Source organism: Salvelinus fontinalis, chromosome 1, assembly GCF_029448725.1.
Source record: "Salvelinus fontinalis isolate EN_2023a chromosome 1, ASM2944872v1, whole genome shotgun sequence".
In the NCBI taxonomy this organism is placed as follows: domain Eukaryota; kingdom Metazoa; phylum Chordata; class Actinopteri; order Salmoniformes; family Salmonidae; genus Salvelinus; species Salvelinus fontinalis.
This window is the reverse complement of record NC_074665.1, coordinates 55,858,517-55,874,872: the sequence shown is the minus strand read 5'-3', so window position 1 is coordinate 55,874,872 and position 16,356 is coordinate 55,858,517. Positions and strand designations below refer to the sequence as shown.

At 42.2% G+C, this 16,356-nt stretch overlaps 1 protein-coding gene across 38 annotated transcripts in view; it reads left to right on the top strand.

The window, feature by feature from the left end:
• LOC129857963 (ankyrin-3-like) overlaps nucleotides 1-16,356 on the top strand; it is a 218,627-nt gene that overhangs the window by 168,052 nt on the left and 34,219 nt on the right. For 21 of the 38 annotated variants that reach the window (XM_055926959.1, XM_055926893.1, XM_055927031.1 and 18 more), the window contains 9 exons: nucleotides 1,600-1,702; nucleotides 2,632-2,682; nucleotides 3,209-3,315; nucleotides 3,904-3,936; nucleotides 5,196-5,420; nucleotides 5,648-5,802; nucleotides 6,093-6,304; nucleotides 6,575-6,782; nucleotides 6,975-7,071. In XM_055926959.1, the coding sequence (XP_055782934.1) occupies nucleotides 1,600-1,702; nucleotides 2,632-2,682; nucleotides 3,209-3,315; nucleotides 3,904-3,936; nucleotides 5,196-5,420; nucleotides 5,648-5,802; nucleotides 6,093-6,304; nucleotides 6,575-6,782; nucleotides 6,975-7,071 (1,191 nt within the window). The remainder of the gene's footprint in view (nucleotides 1-1,599; nucleotides 1,703-2,631; nucleotides 2,683-3,208; nucleotides 3,316-3,903; nucleotides 3,937-5,195; nucleotides 5,421-5,647; nucleotides 5,803-6,092; nucleotides 6,305-6,574; nucleotides 6,783-6,974; nucleotides 7,072-16,356) is intronic. The other 17 variants (XM_055926896.1, XM_055927003.1, XM_055926830.1 and 14 more) reach the window with 5 other exon arrangements.

Below are 16,356 nucleotides of genomic sequence, written 5' to 3'. Positions count from 1 at the left end.
GGTTCCCAAACGTTTCTGGCCTGCAAACCCATTTTAATAAAAAAAATAAAAAAGGTGATGTAATCAACGGCCAGCGATTTGTTTTTTTTAATTAAGGCTTTGACATTCTGTTAGAAATCAGTCTCGGGCCAGTATCTTAAAGAAGTGTGGGTTGAAGTGACTGAAATGCATCAGAAAAGTACTGGGAAGTCCTTTGATAATGTTGTTTTCCCCCCAGTTTGATTTAGTGCCTAGTCTTGTCCACTCTGTTCTATTTAGTCAACAAACAGAAACCGATCTGTTTATTACACCCGCGTATAGCTGCTACCAGAGGTTACTGACACAACGGTTAGGTTCTATGAACTAAGCACCAAAAACAAATCTGAGTTTATCTCGCGACCCCATTTTCAAATCAGGCGACCCCACATGAGGCCGTGACCCCTAGTTTGGGAAACACTGGAGTAGGCAAAGCAGATTTGTGATGCCAGTCCATTCAGGCAGTGGAGTTGCTTAGAAACTTCAGCTGCAGTGCTGAATAAAGGACTTCTCTCTGTGCTGAATAGCATGCCCAATCAAACACTCTGCAGTTTTTCTCTCCCTCTCTCTACGCACGTATACACACACAGACGCACGCACGCACGCACGCACGCACGCACGCACGCACGCACACACACACACACACACACACACACAATACAGTGCAGCCCTACACATTTGACTAGGTTATACACACACTTCTTCTGAGAAGACACCTCTAGAAGCGTGTGTGTATACTCACAAACAGTGTAGGGCTACACTGTTTTAAACAGTCAAGTAAGAAGATTGGCTTTTTCTCAGAAAGGGGAGCAGCCTAGTCAGTGTGTCTTCATCTGCAACACCAGGCAAACATCAACAACACAGCAAGCAAGACGCAGCAGACTGTCATCTCTGTAGCACCCAAACGAACACACATCCAAGTCATCTGAGAAATGAAAGACACAGAACTTTGCCCATCGCAAAACAAATGTTTAATTGAATTAGCTACATTATTTTAACTGAATACAAATTAGGATACTTCAAAGTAGTTCAAGATTATTTTTAGGAACCGTTATAACTAAATATTTATTTAATAAACATAAAGAATCCAGATGTTTTAGTGACGGAATGGAATTCCTCAAAGTTGGTTCCGTACTCTATGTACTGTAGTGTAGTTAACACATTCTTTGTTTGTTAGTAGATCAAATTGATTCTCCACCCAGTGTCCTCTCTGAAACATCTACAGTAGTCAGACTGTATTTGACCTCACGTCAGTGTTCATGATACACAGACACAAATACAACTCCTTTATCTCTCCTTCTCTCCCTCTGTCTTTCTGTCTCTCTCACTCCCTCTCTCCCTCTCAGTAAAAACTGACCTCCTTCTCATTTCCATCTCTGAATAACTCCTATCTACCTAGCTATCCCCTACTGTGGGACTCTAATCTTGCTCTGCACTATATACAGTACATTGTACAGTAACATTCAGTTCCCTGGAGGTTGCATGTAGTAATGGATTATTTTTTTTACTTTTGCTTTTCTTTTGGTTTGGGCCTGCTGTTCATTGTCACCCGCTGTGTTGCGTGGTAACATTTAAACACCCCAGCCTCCGCTCCTTCAGTTCGGATAGGTCCAACACCCTCAACCGCAGCTCCTACGCACGGGACAGCATGACGATAGAGGAGATCCTCGCCCCGACCAAGGATACAGTACGTCCTCCTAACATCCTCACACCACCTTTTCCTTTACCCCTTTCTTGTCTCTATCCTCTTTCTGTGGTCACTCTCTCGGTTTCTCTGTGTCACTCTCTTCCTCCTCTCTTCTCCTTTTTGTGTTTTTGTCAAGGGCATTGCGTGACACAATTAAAAAAGAAAAGAAATGTGAACTCTGAGATGGGGTTAGTGATGGATTTGGCCTCCCCCATGGTCACATTTTATTTCCAATTGCCTATTTTGGGCTTTTTCATTAGTTTAGTTTATGTTTGGCACTTACAGTCCTGAGGCTGTGTAGGACAATTTCTGTAAGAGCTTATTCAAACTTCTCTGTGGCTTCTTTAAGATTTCCAGCTGCCTTGGGAAATCCACACTGCAGTGTTTGTCCTAAAACAAGTTTTGGTGATCACAATGCAGGATCTAAAACAGGAACTTTGACCTGATGGATGTACTGTAAACAATATTTGCAACTTCACTGAAATCACATTTGACAAACAAATGTGGGTCAAAGGGCAGCCAGGTATTTGAATGCATGTAAAATCTTGTTCTCTCATATTGTTCAAAAATAGTTTCCTCCAACTTGGTTGTTAAAACTGATTAAACAGATGTGTCCTGTGCTTTTTCAACGGCTTGAGACATCATGCTCTATAGTTGATCTGTTTCATATGATCACATGTATCATTCTTGGGATTTGGTGATGTTTGTGGCACTATCACATCTACTTATCACAAATAAGGTTGCCTTTTGTGATAGTATCACTCTTTGCTAAAGCAGAAATCTCGTGGGAAAGGCCACTGCAGCCTCTTCTCACTGAATGAGTTGTTGTATGACTAGGGACTGGTAGAGAAATCTCAAGACTCTTCAACTGTTGTTCCTCGAGAGGAGTCCCCTTTGTAATTTCTCTTCTGCCTCTTTTTCCTCTAAAGCTTCAGAGTGTGTGTAAAGACCTTTCCTACTTGGTTGACCCTCTCAATAAGGTATATGATGTCAATAGATGGTCTCCTCGCTCACTCTCCATGACCATCTCTCTGGCTCCATTCATGTTTGTTTGTTTGAGCTCTGAAATTCTCATTCCGTTCATTGGTCCTCATCTCAGTGAGGTAAATAGTTATTTATTTCCCCATGCGACATCTGGTCACTGTAAATTCCATGTTTTTTTTTTCATTTTTATACAAACAAATTATTGTTTCAGTTTGGAAGTTTGCCACTTTTTGTGGTTCAAATGGTTAATCATATTCAGCATGTTTCATCGAGGTGATACTGAATGTTTTAGATGACAAAAATATATTTCTGTGAGACACTGTATGAGTCCTGTTAGATCACTCGTCTGTAGGGGTAAGAGGTCATATTCTCTTATTGTGTGTTAGGAATGCAGAAGGTCATTAAACGTGTCACCTCTAATGTCTATCTGCAGATCAGTGAGGGTCACCGTCAGGTTAGGTCATAAACCATTAAGTCTCCTTCCGAACTCACCTGTTGACCCTCCTCCTGTATCTTCCACAGCACCTGGCTGTAACCCGAGACTACGATGCAGAGTGTCTGAGGCGTTACAGCTGGACCCCAGACACCATGGACCACAGCAACGCTGTGTCCAGCCCCATTCACTCAGGGTAAGAACCAGCCGTCTCCCAACCAGTCTGACACCCAGCCTCAGCTGCTGTAGCTCTAGCCATGTCAGACAGGGGCTACTGCTAATCCAGACACAGGAGAATGTTACTCTACATACTCCATTTTATCAGCCCAAGAAAGACCCAGCTAGCAGTTGTCTGCAGTGACACACTGTTAGGAGTTTTTCCTTTCTGCAGTCTCTTGTGCAATTTCAATTTGCTGAGCCGCGGTGATGAATAGTTTGAGGGAAGTCACCCTCACATACAGTAGATAATGGACTTGCGCTGTAGACTACATGATTTAGTCTTATTGGAAATGCTCGAGAGGCCAATGTCCTGGGCCGAGTACAGATGGAAGATATTTTGTGTTTTGTCAGGTCTCATGTACTGGGGTTTCTGGCCCTTTCAATGCCCTACATTTTTTCCAGTTCTCCTGTATTTCAGTCCCTCTCTTTTATTTCTGTACCATCTTTTTATTCTTTTTTTGACTGACACGGTGAAATGCATCAGACCTAAAAAACTAAATTGATTGTGCTGTATTACTAAATGGAGTTTTTTGCCTCCTGCATTGTTTTGGTCTTTATTTTGCAGCGTGTCCTCCCCGCTCCCTCAGTATGACTCCAGGTGATGATTGTGTCTGGTGATGTCACCATGATGTCACAGTGATGTCACAGTTTCCACTACTTCCTCTTTCCTCTTATGTTTCTGTGCTTGTGTCATCTGTGTGGTCTGGTCTCTCATCTACACTGTGTAGCTGTAGTGCTAGTGATGTGTTTACGAGTTTCTCACCAAGGTATCATCTCACAGTGCATATATGGATAAAGCCCCTAAAAAAAATCTATGAGCAGGTCTGCAAAGTGCACACAAAGACAAATGAATGGAAAAAAGATCAGAATTTGTCTGCATGTGTAAACGCAGCCAATGTGGACAGTCAAATAAGAACATTGTGTATGGTTTTAGGTCAGACATGTAACAACTCAGCCGTCTCAGATCAGCATGTCATGCCGAATGAAAATGTTGGGTATCTTTATTGGGTAAGGTTTTATGGCTTTAGGTAAATAGCGATATGACATAGATGCAGAAAGTAAACAGCATAGTAGATCAATTTCCACAACAACTAAGAGCGTTGAAGTGCGAGACTGAACTTCTCAGCAGTTTTTTTGCCCTGGCTACCACGCTGTGAACAACGTGACGCGAACCCGTGCACATGCGCCGATACTGTGTGTGACTGTGAGAGCGAAGTCTGGCATCTCGCTCATTTCAATATCTGCGGTGCTGCTCGTGGCAACGTCATTTTGCTGAGTCTACCTTTAACAGCTGGCATACTATATGAGGCATTTCAATTTAAACATACCCTTGTTCGTTCTACGAATAGCTTAATATAACTGATGACAGTTTCCACAATTAATGGGATGCCAAAACTGCATTTATTAGGTAGAAGCTAACACGTCACGTATTTAACACATTCATTTGTGATTTAATTGAGTTTCTACTCGGGGGTGAAACATTTGTGAAGGTGTTTAATATAGATCACTGCTTCAGAGTAATGGATCTTGGCAGGAAACTCACATGTTCCCTATTACATCACCTCTGAGTTCTTTAAAGTTTCAGTGTCTTGAGGTCATATTGTTAAGTGTCAGAGGTGAGACCTGCCAAGTTTGAGAACTCAAAGCACCATCTCTCTCCCTCTGTCTCTGTCTGTCTCTCTCTCTCCTTCTCTAGTATTTTCTTTCCATTCTCTCTCTCTTCTCGGAGTGTTTGGATGTACGGTGGTCACAGCATGGGATTCGTCCGTCTCACGTGTCAGTGGTTATGGCCTCTCTCTCTCTCTTTTCCCGCTTCACCCTTCCTGGTCTAATATTTGTATTTCTGTGCGCCGGCAGATTCCTGGTTAGCTTCATGGTGGATGCTCGTGGGGGGTCCATGAGAGGAAGCCGAAGCAACGGCATGCGTATCATCATCCCGCCCCGGAAGTGCACGGCTCCCACCCGCATCACCTGCCGCCTGGCCAAGAGGCACAAGCTGGCCTACCCCCCGCCCATGGTGGAGGGAGAGGGCCTGGTTAGCCGGCTGGTTGAGGTCGGCCCTGCAGGAGCCCAATTTCTGGGGTAGGTTTTCTCTTATCTCTATAGCAATGTTTCTTAATCCTTGTTGCACATTCTAGTTTTTGCCTTAGCACTACACAGCTGATTCAAATATCAAAGCTTGATGATGAGTTGATCATTTGAGGGATTAAGAAACATTGCTCTGTATTTATGCTATTTGAATGTAAAGATCCACCTTTTTGTCTCTAAGGGTGCTCTGAACAATCTCTGGGTGTTCTGTTCCATTCCAGCCCTGTGATCGTGGAGATTCCTCATTTTGGCTCCATGAGGGGGAAGGAGAGGGAGCTGATCGTACTCAGGAGCGACAACGGTGACACATGGAAGGAACACCAGTACGACTGCCATCCAAGTGACATCACAGACATTCTGAATGGGATGGACGAAGGTATGTTACACAGATGCACATCTGCATTGACACCTGTAAATATCTTTGTTTGTTGTCTGTGTTCTATTTTCTGTGTTTTGGATCGTTTTTATTAATATATAGATATATTTTTTATTGCACGGTGGGTGTGAGAAAAGTGCTTTACCACTTAAATGTATTATTATTAGTATTACAGGTCAACATTGCTAATGTAACTGAATACCTTCTCTGACATTCCTTCGTCATTCGCACATACATAACATATTGAATATCCTTTATCCATCTATATTTGTTCATGTGTTCTCCAACAGAACTGGACAGCAATGCTGAGCTGGAGAAGAAGCGCATTTGTCGGATCATCACCAGGGACTTCCCCCAGTACTTTGCGGTGGTGTCCAGAATCAAGCAGGAGAGTAACCACATGGGTCCAGAGGGCGGGACGCTGACCAGCCAGACAGTGCCCATGGTCCAGGCCTCCTTCCCACAGGGGGCGCTCACCAAGAAGATACGCGTTGGCCTGCAGGTCTGAAAGCCAAGTCAATCAGTTAGCTGTATTGTTTAGAATCTCCATTAGTCTCTGTTTTGCTTTAAACTTTGAGTCTAATTTCCCAACTTTTGAGCTAAGAGCATTGTTTTGATTGATGATGAGTTGGCTACCTTCATCCAATTGAGATTTATTTAACCATAACTTTTTAAAAGATAATGGCTTTTGTCATGTGTTATGCTAATGTGAACAAATGAGAGAACATTGATTCACCTCTTTCATCCGTCCTCCCCCTCCCCCTCCCTGCAGGCTCAGCCCGTCCCAGACGACATGGTGAGGAATCTTCTCGGCAACAGGGCCACATTCAGCCCTATAGTTACCGTGGAGCCCAGGAGGAGGAAGTTCCACAAGCCCATTACCATGACGATCCCTGTCCCGCCCCGATCTGCAGAGGGCCACCCCAGTGGACACAGGGGGGACTCCACCCCCTGCCTGCGCCTCCTCTGCAGCATCACAGGCAAGTCCACCAGGATGTTCTGAACAACCTTTGTGGCTGAGAACATACCTCTATTGAAATTGATTCAGACCTTCAATGATAACAAGGTTCACTCCTACTTGGAGGACAGGATGGAAGGACAGGGTTTGCAGTAGGTGGATGAAAGGTTAACCAGGGATGGGGATTTGTCTTTTCTCATGGTTTTCCATTCAGGTGGAACATCTCCTGCCCAGTGGGAGGACATCACAGGGACCACTCCCCTGTCCTTTGTCACAGACTGTGTTTCCTTCACAACAAACGTGTCGGCCAGGTAAGGCCATGCTCATATGCTCACAACCAGTTAACTGCAACATTTTCTCAACACCCCATGGCAAAAGGAAATTAACTCTAAAAACAAAATGTTCTCTCTGCTGTCAAGGTGGGGGAATTCAATTAGCTGTTAGCGCCCATTGCTAAATCAACGGTGTGATGAGCTAATGCTTTTGATTTTGGAGATCATTAACAGCCAACTGGACGTTCTTTAAATCCCTGCTATGTAAACAAAGCTGATTTCCGCAAACAATTGTTCTCTGCTAAAACAAGTTTTCTTTAGCTAATAATATGAATACATTACTTCAATCTACTTTTCAACAACATGCAATTCGTTAACCTACCTTTCAGATCGCAAAGTGAGCTCCTATGCAGCTAATATTATTTAATTCATGTGAAAATCAGTTCAATTCATACACTGGCTCGTCTGGCTGGCGTGTGTTTATTTTGAGCTTCCCTTGTCTTGTCTTACACTAAAGTATGCTATTAGTCCTATTATGATTGTTTTCCTCCACCACATGGCATAGCTCAGTACTACAGTAGTACACTTGTGGTTGAATATAATGCAGGACATGACAGACAGTTGAATAATGTTGAACTCACAAATACCAAAAAGGGATTTACAACAATTCATTAATTAAATGAACACCTTGTGAAACCCAACTTGGCAATATTTAAGATTGAAATATGAAAACCTTGCCCTTTTTGTGGAACAGGTGTGCCATTTGATATACCCACATGGAAGTTATAGACTGAAATACACGAGTATAGGCTAACATCAACACATAAACAATAAAATACAATTTAGTTGAGAAAACAGAAGTATGAATGACAAGAAAAGTAGGAGAGAGGGGAATCCTCAAAGAGTCTTGGCAGAAGTAGGGTATGGGGGATTTGTTTTGTATCTCTGTTCTAGCGTGTAGGATAAAGAGGAGGTGGGTGCTACGGGTGGTTCTGCCTGTCACTTTCCCTCAACAGGCAGTCAGTCTCAGAAGGGAGAGACTGAGTACCCAGGATGATATGGCAAGCACAGTTTCTTAGCAAATTAGATTGAACATTTTGACAATAACAGCTGTAGATCAGTCGTAACCAACGGGTCGATCGCGGTCGATCTCCAAGGCATTCCTGATCGATCACCAAACATTTATGTAAAAAAAAACTACGATAAAGCCTTGCATTCCTATTTGTTTTGCGCTGTTGGCAGTTGGTACATTTGATTCCGGGAAGGAAAAGTGTTCCCATTTTGAACTGTTTGAGAAGTGTTTTTTTCTTGAGGGGTCCAACTGGCTTTGTTGAAGTTGGAGTGAAAGCAGCCAAGCAGCCAGTGGTCAGACATAGGAGGGATGAAGTGGGTTAGGCAGGTTGTTGGACAATCAGACGTAACTAGACAAGATGTCGTCTGAAGGAAGAGGAGAGAATGAGCAACAGGATGAGGAGAAGGAAGGCACAGACTTTCACGTCGCCTAGCCGAGATCTGCTAGGAGAAAACCGAACCTAATATGCAGACGCCATAAGAAGACACAGGGAGAGAAAGCCATTTGGACTATTTCAATGTTTACCCTTGTTTGTCACTCAGCATTTTCTGATTGACATGATTAAAGTTGCACTCACTTCAGTGATTGTAGAGATTCCAGAGGAATGGATCTTAAAAAAAAGGACGGTAACATTATCAATGCACAAGGCGAGACCCAAATGCAGACACTGGACCCAGATGGTTGAGGTCCTATAATGTTTATTAATCCAAAGGGGTTGGCAAGAGAATGGTCGTGGACAGGCAAAAAGGTCAAAACCAGATCAGAGTTTAGGAGCTACAGAGTGGCAGACAGGCTCGTGGTCAAGGCAGGCAGAATGGTCAGGCAGGCGGGTACAGAGTCCAGAAACAGGCAAGGGTCAAAACCTGGAGGACTAGAAAAAGGAGAACGCAAAAAGCAGGAGAACAGGAAAACTGCTGGTTGACTTGGAAACTTACAAGACGAACTGGCACAGAGATACAGGAAACACAGGGATAAATACACTGGGGAAAACAAGTGACACCTGGAGGAGGTGGAGACAATAACGAGGACAGGTGAAACTGATCAGGGTGTGACAAACATACTGCTTATAATTGAGACGTTATGCTAATAAAACATTATATAATCAGATAATTTATTGTGCACTGTGAACATGGTAAATATCTGGTTGTCTTACCTCCTTATGTGATTTTTGAAAGCTTAGCTTGCGTTGCTGGTGCTGCTGGGAGGAAGTTGTTTACACCATGGCAGCTTGGTATGGAACAAGAAAAACAAAGGGTAAACTACATATAATGAATGTAGTAATTCAGCAAGAAGTCTATTAATTTACACAAACACATTAGTATTAAATAGGCACTGTTATTGCTACAATAACCTTACTGCAACAGGGTTTCCTATGATCTACTAATACAGGTCCTTCCCCTTTTGCATTTCCCTGGTATAGGCCACAGCATGTCCTATACTTCTAGATAGGGTTGCACATTTTGGGGAATATTCAGAGGTGGAAACTTTCTGTGGGAATTAACAAGACAATATGGGAATTAACAGAAATATATGCAAATTAATATTAATACCATTTAAATGTAGATGTTTTTTGCATTGGATATATTTACCATATCATATGGAGACAGAAACATAAACCTTTTACCTTATCATAAGTAGACATAATTGCAAATTATTAAATCCTTCCAATATATAAAAAAAAACATGTGTTACGAATTGAACTTTAATTAAATGAGTTGACTCTTCACATGGGATGATTTCACTGAACAACAAAAGAAAGGGAATATTGAATGATCCCCAATGATCCATCGTGTCTCCCAAAAACTTCTTCAACATACATCTGTAAAATGATAGTCTATAAACTAAAGCTTTGGTTGTCTTCCTCTCAGGCTTCCATGTATTCTCCCTGGACCTCCTCAATGTCCACCTCTTGAACATCAGACTCTGAGGTCTCATCTTCATTGTCACTTTCCAACCTTGTTGAGGATAGCTCGTTGTCAGGCTCAAAAAGCCTCAAATTTGTCCGGATGGCCACCAATTTTTTAACCCTTGTATTGGGTCAGCCTGTTGTGTGCTTTGGTGTGTGTGTTCCCAAACAAGGACCCGTTGCGCTCTGAGGCGGCTGATGTTGGTGGGATTTGGTGGATGATGGAGGCAACAGAGGAAAGAGCATCAGATCTTTCTGATGAGATATGTTGGCACCACTGCCATATTGCATCTCCATCCCAAAGCCCTTGCTTGATAGTGTACTTTGCCAGTCTGCCAAGAACCTTGCCCTCATCCAGGCCAAGGTGGCGAGACATGGTAGTGATGACACCATAGGCCTTGTTGATCTCTGCACCAAACAGGATGCTCTTGCCAGCATACTTGGGGTCCAACATGTACGCTGCGGTGTGTATGGGCTTCAGGCAAATGTCTTCACATTTTTTGGTGTATTTCAGAACTGCAGTTTCCTCTGCTTGGAGCAACAGGGAAGTGGGCAGGGAAGTACGGATTTCTTCTCTTACATCTGCAAGCAAAGTCTGAACATCAGACAGGATGGCATTGCATCCCTCAATCCGTGCAATGGCTACTGCTAAAGGTTTCAGGAGTTTCAGGCTGCTTACCACTCTCTCCCAAAATACATAATCTAGGAGGATCCTCTTGATGGGGCTGTCCATATCGGCAGACTTTGATATGGCCATTTCTTGGAGCGACTCCTTCCCCTCCAGGAGACTGTCAAACATGATGACAACACCACCGCAATGGGTGTTGATGGGCAGCTTCAATGTGGTGCTCTTATTCTTCTCACTTTGCTTGGCGAGGTAGATTGCTGCTATAACTTGATGACCCTTCACATACCTAACCATTTCCTTGGCTCTCTTGTAGAGTGTATCCATTGTTTTCAATGCCATGATGTCCTTGAGGAGCAGATTCAATGCATGAGCAGCACAGCCAATGGGTGTGATGTTGAGGGTAGGACTCCTCCACTTTAGACCAAGCAGCCTTCATGTTCGGAGTACTGTCTGTCACCAGTGCAAATACCTTCTGTGGTCCAAGGTCATTTATGACTGCCTTCAGCTCATCTGTAATCTGTTGTCCCTTGTGTCTGTGCTCTTGTATAATACTGGTTGAGGGGTGGAGATGATGTAGTTAATTATTCCTTGCCCATGAACATTCGACCACCCATCAGAGATGATTGCAATACAGTCTGCTTTCTCAATGATTTGATTGACCTTCACTTGACCTCTGTTGAACTCTGCATCCAGAAAATGATTAGATAAAGCATATCTGGTGTATGTTGGGCGAAGAACATTCAGAAATCTCTTCCAATACACATTGCCTGTGAGCATCAGAAGTGAACCAGTTGCATACACAGCTCGAGCAAGACATTCATCACCATTTCTCTGACTATGTTCCTCCATTGAGTCAAAAAAGCATCTGCTTCCAGGAGAACCATTAGCTGTTGCTATCGATAAGGTGTCTGATTCGTCATTTTCACCTCGAATAGAAGTAGAGGGACTTTTGTCAGAGGTTGCTTGTTGTGAGCGCTGAGGGAACTTGGCCAGATGATTCTGCATCTTTGTTGCATTCTTCACTCATGATTTGGCAAATGTACAGCTTTTCCTTCTACATTAGCTGCAGTGAAATGTCTCCTCACATAAGATAGGGCCTGTGGCATTTTCCTGTAAAGATTAGAAAAAATGAGTAAAAAAACAACAAATACAATTCCATGTACAGATAAATAGTTATGCAGTTAGATTAAACAACTCATTTGTAAGATAAATGTTTTAAAATGAAACATGTATGAAAACAGGTGAATTAACACTCCTCAGATAGCAGGCTCAAGCAAGCTAAAAACCCACGTGGTAGTAAAAACGAACTATCAGAAATTATTTGAAATCACTTTGCTGTAGGCTACTATTTACTAGTTTAACAAAACTTACCAGAAAAGTGTGTAGTCCTTGGTTCAGACAGTGTAGTAGTGTGGGCTCAATAGCATCTCATTAGTGTGCAAGATCCTGAGAATCAGCTGTACATGTGATGGAAGAATGCACTGTTCATACAGAGGGTTGGAATTCCATTGAATTGGGGATAGTTTAACCAAAATATGCCACAAGACCTAAAATTGCCTGATGTGTATCCCACAATAAAGGTTCACTGTTATAAGCTAACTTTTTTGATGAATTTAAGCAAAATTACCAAACTTAACTTCCCATAGAAAATTTCCGGAACAATTCCGGAGATTTCCCGGAAAGTTTCCAACCCTTTGCAACATTACTTCTAGATTTAGTCTGGAACCAGCATCTCTAAGGGTACCCAGTTACAATCTGATCACTCATGACCAGAAGATTGACTAATAGAGTTCACCTTTTCCCCATAACATGTTACAGCTGATATAGCACTTGTCATAGGCTACTTAGTACAAGAGATAACTATTTAAATCAACTGATTATCTACAAACACAAATAATATAATTTAAAAAACAAAGTTTAGCTAGTTAGCTGGCTAGCTAAATAAAGATATTTGGAAAAGTGGTGTTAATTTGCAGTAGTGTTTGCATCCATCATTTGCAGCATCCATGCTTGCTTGCAGCATGTTCATGTTAGCTAAATCAAGGTTTTCAAGCAAGTAAACATCATGTTTTGTACTTTATCCACTAATAATCGGTGAGATTTAAAGATAAAACAACTTGTAAATAACATGTAACTTCAATCACATTTTCCCCTGTCTTTTGACTGCATGCGCCTCTCTCTCCGCGCCCTCAGAACATAGCAACCGGCATAGCAATGAAGGCTATAGATTTTTTTCTTTCATTACGTTACCTGGGCAGAATTTGACAAGTTCTAGCAACTGTCCAGCAACGGACGCTAACAGCTAATCAAATTCCATTATGATGCAGGGGTGGACACTATTTGGCATGACATGCCCCCCAACAAATGTCACTTAGGGCCCAGAATAGGCTAGGTTCTGACTGCATGTATAGGTATGGATGTGGGTACAGTATTCACACACTTGACCTTTTCCACATTTTGTTGGCTAACTCAGTTGCTGGAGAGGAAAGAAGCCGCTCAGGGATTTCACCATGAGGCCAATAGTGACTTTAAAACATTTTAATTGCTGTGATTGGAGAAAACTGAGGATGGATCAACAACATTATAATGTACTTACTCCACAATACTAACACGAATGACAGTGTGAAAAGAAGGGAGCCTGTACATAATAAAAAATATTCCAAAATATGCATCCTGTTTGCAATAAGGCACTAAGGTAAAACTGAAAAAAATGTGGCAAAGAAATACATTTTATGCCCTGATTACAAAGTGTTATGTTTGGGACAAATCCAACACAGCACATCACTGAGTACCACCCTTCATATTTTTGAGCATGGTCGTGGCTCCATCATGTCATGAGTATGCTATCGGCAAGGACTAGGGAGTTTGTTTAGGATAAAAAGAATAGAACTAAGCACAGGCAAAATCGTAGCGGAAAACCTGGTTCAGTCTGCTTTCCAACAGACACTGGGAGACAAATTCACCTTTCAGCAGGACAATAACCTAAAACACAAGGCCAATTATACACTGGATTTGCTTACCAAAACGACATTGAATGTTCCTCATTGGCCTAGTTACAGTTTTGACTTAAATCGTCTGGAAAATCTATGGCAAGACTTGAAAATGGCTGTCTAGCAATGATCAACAAACAACTTGACAGAGCTTGAATATTTTTTTAAAGAATAATTTGCTGATATAGTACAATCCAGGTGTGGAAAGCAGTTAGAGACTTACCCAGAAAGACTCATAGCTATAATCACTGCCAAAGGTGATTCTAACATGTATTGACTCAGGGGTGTGATTATTTATTTAAATGAGATACACTATATATACAAAAGTATGTGGACACCCCTTCAAATTAGTGGATTTGGCTATTTCAGCCACAACTGTTGCTGACAGGTGTATAAAATCAAGCACAAAGCCATGCAATCTCCATAGATAAACATTGACAGTAGAGTGGCCTTACAGAAGAACTCAGTGACTTTCAACGTGGCACCGCCTTAGGGTGCCAACTTCCCAACAAGTCAGTTCGTCAAATTTCTTCCCTGCTAGAGCTGCCATGGTCAACAGTAAGTGATGTTATTGTGGAGTGGAAACGTCTAGGAGCAACAACGGCTCAGCCGTGAAGTGGTAGGCCAAGTACTGAAGCGCTTAGAACGTAAAAATCTTCTGTCCTCTGTTGCAACACTCACTACCGAGTTCCAAACTGCCTCTGTCAGCTGGAGTGATGTAAAGCTCGCCGCCATTGGACTCTGGAGCAGTGGAAACGCGTTCTGGCAGTCCGACGGACAAACCAGGGTTTGGCGGATGCCAGGAGAATGCCAGATTGCGAACTGTAGTGCCAACTGTAAAGTTAGGTGGAGGAGGAATAATTGTCTGGGGCTATTTTACATGTTTTGGGCTAGGCTCCTTGGTTCCAGTGAAGGCAAATCTTAATGCTACAGCATACAGTGACATTCTAGAATATTCTATGCTTCCAACTTTATGGCAACAGTTTGGGGAAGGCACGTTTCTTTTTCAGCACTACAATGCCCCTGTGCACAAAGCGAGGTCCATACAGAAATGGTTTGTCGAGATCGTTATGGAAGAACTTGCACCTGCAAGTTCTGCACAGAGCCCTGACCTCAACCCCATCGAACACCTTTGGGATGAATTGGAACACCGACTGCGAGCCAGGCCTAATTGCCCAACATCAATGCCCGATCTCACTAATGCTTTTGTTTCTGAATGGAAGCAAGTCCCCGCAGCAATGTTCCTACATCTAGTGGAAAGCCTTCCCAGAAGAGTGGAGGCTGTTATAGCAGCAAAGGGGGGGACCAACTCCATATTAATGCCCATGATTTTGGAATGGGATGTTCGACAAGCAGGTGTCCACATGCTTTTGGTCATGTAGTGTATTTCTTTATTTAATTTTCAATACATTTGCAAAAATCTCTTAAAACTTCCTATGGCTAGGGGTTCCGCTAGCCATAAGTTCCGCATATTTTTTTTAGAAATATGTAACTTTCATACATTCACAAGTGCAATTCACCAAATTAAAGCTTAACTTCTTGTTAATCTACCCATCGTGTCCGATTTCAAAAAGGCTTTACAGCGAAAGCACACCATATGATTATGTTAGGTCAGAGCCTAGTCACAAAAACACATACAGCCATTTTCCAGCCAAAGAGAGGAGTCACAAAAATCAGAAATAGAGATCAAATTAATCACTAACCTTTGATGATCTTCATCAGATGGCACTCATAGGACTTCATGTTACACAATACATTTCTGTTTTGTTCGATAAAGTTCATATTTATATCCAAAAATCTCAGTTTACATTGGCGCGTTATGGTCAGTAATGTTGTGCCTCGAAAACATCCGGCGAATTTTCAGAGAGCCACATCAATTTACAGAAATACTCATCATAAACTTTGATAAAAGATACAACTGTTATGCACAGAATTAAAGATGTACTTCTCCTTGATGCAACCGCTGTGTCGGATTTTTTTTTTAAATTACGGAAAAAGCACACCATGCTATAATCTGAGTACGGCGCCCAGACACAAAAACAAGCCATACAGGTACCCGCTATGTTGTGGAGTCAACAGAAGTCAGAAATAGCATTATAAATATTCACTTACCTTTGATGATCTTCATCAGAATGCACTCCCAGGAATCCCAGTTCCACAATAAATGTTTGTTTTGTTCGATAAAGTCCATAATTTATGTCCAAATACCTCCTTTTTGTTAGCACGTTCAGTTCACAATCTAAACTCACGAGGCGCGGGCAAGTCCAGGCGAAAGTTCAGACGAAAAGTCCAAAAAGTTATTTAACAGTTCGTAGAAACATGTCAAACCATGTATAGAATCAATCTTTAGGATGTTTTTAACATAAATCTTCAATAATGTTTCAACCGGAAAATTCCTTTGTGTTTAGAAATGCAATTGAACGCAGGTCGCTCTCATGGCCATACGCGTGACCAGCTCATGGCATTCTGCCAGACACCTGGTTGAAACAGCTCTCATTCCCTCCTCCTTCACAGTAGAAGCCTCAAACAAGGTTCTAAAGACTGTTGGCATCTAGTGGAAGCCTTAGGAAGTTCAATATGACCCCATAGACACTGTATATTAGAAAGGCAATGAGTTGAAAAACTACAAACCTCAGATTTCCCACTTCCTGGTTGGATTTTTCTCAGGTTTTCGCCTGCAATATGAGTTCTGTTATACTCACAGACATCATTCAAACAGTTTTAGAAA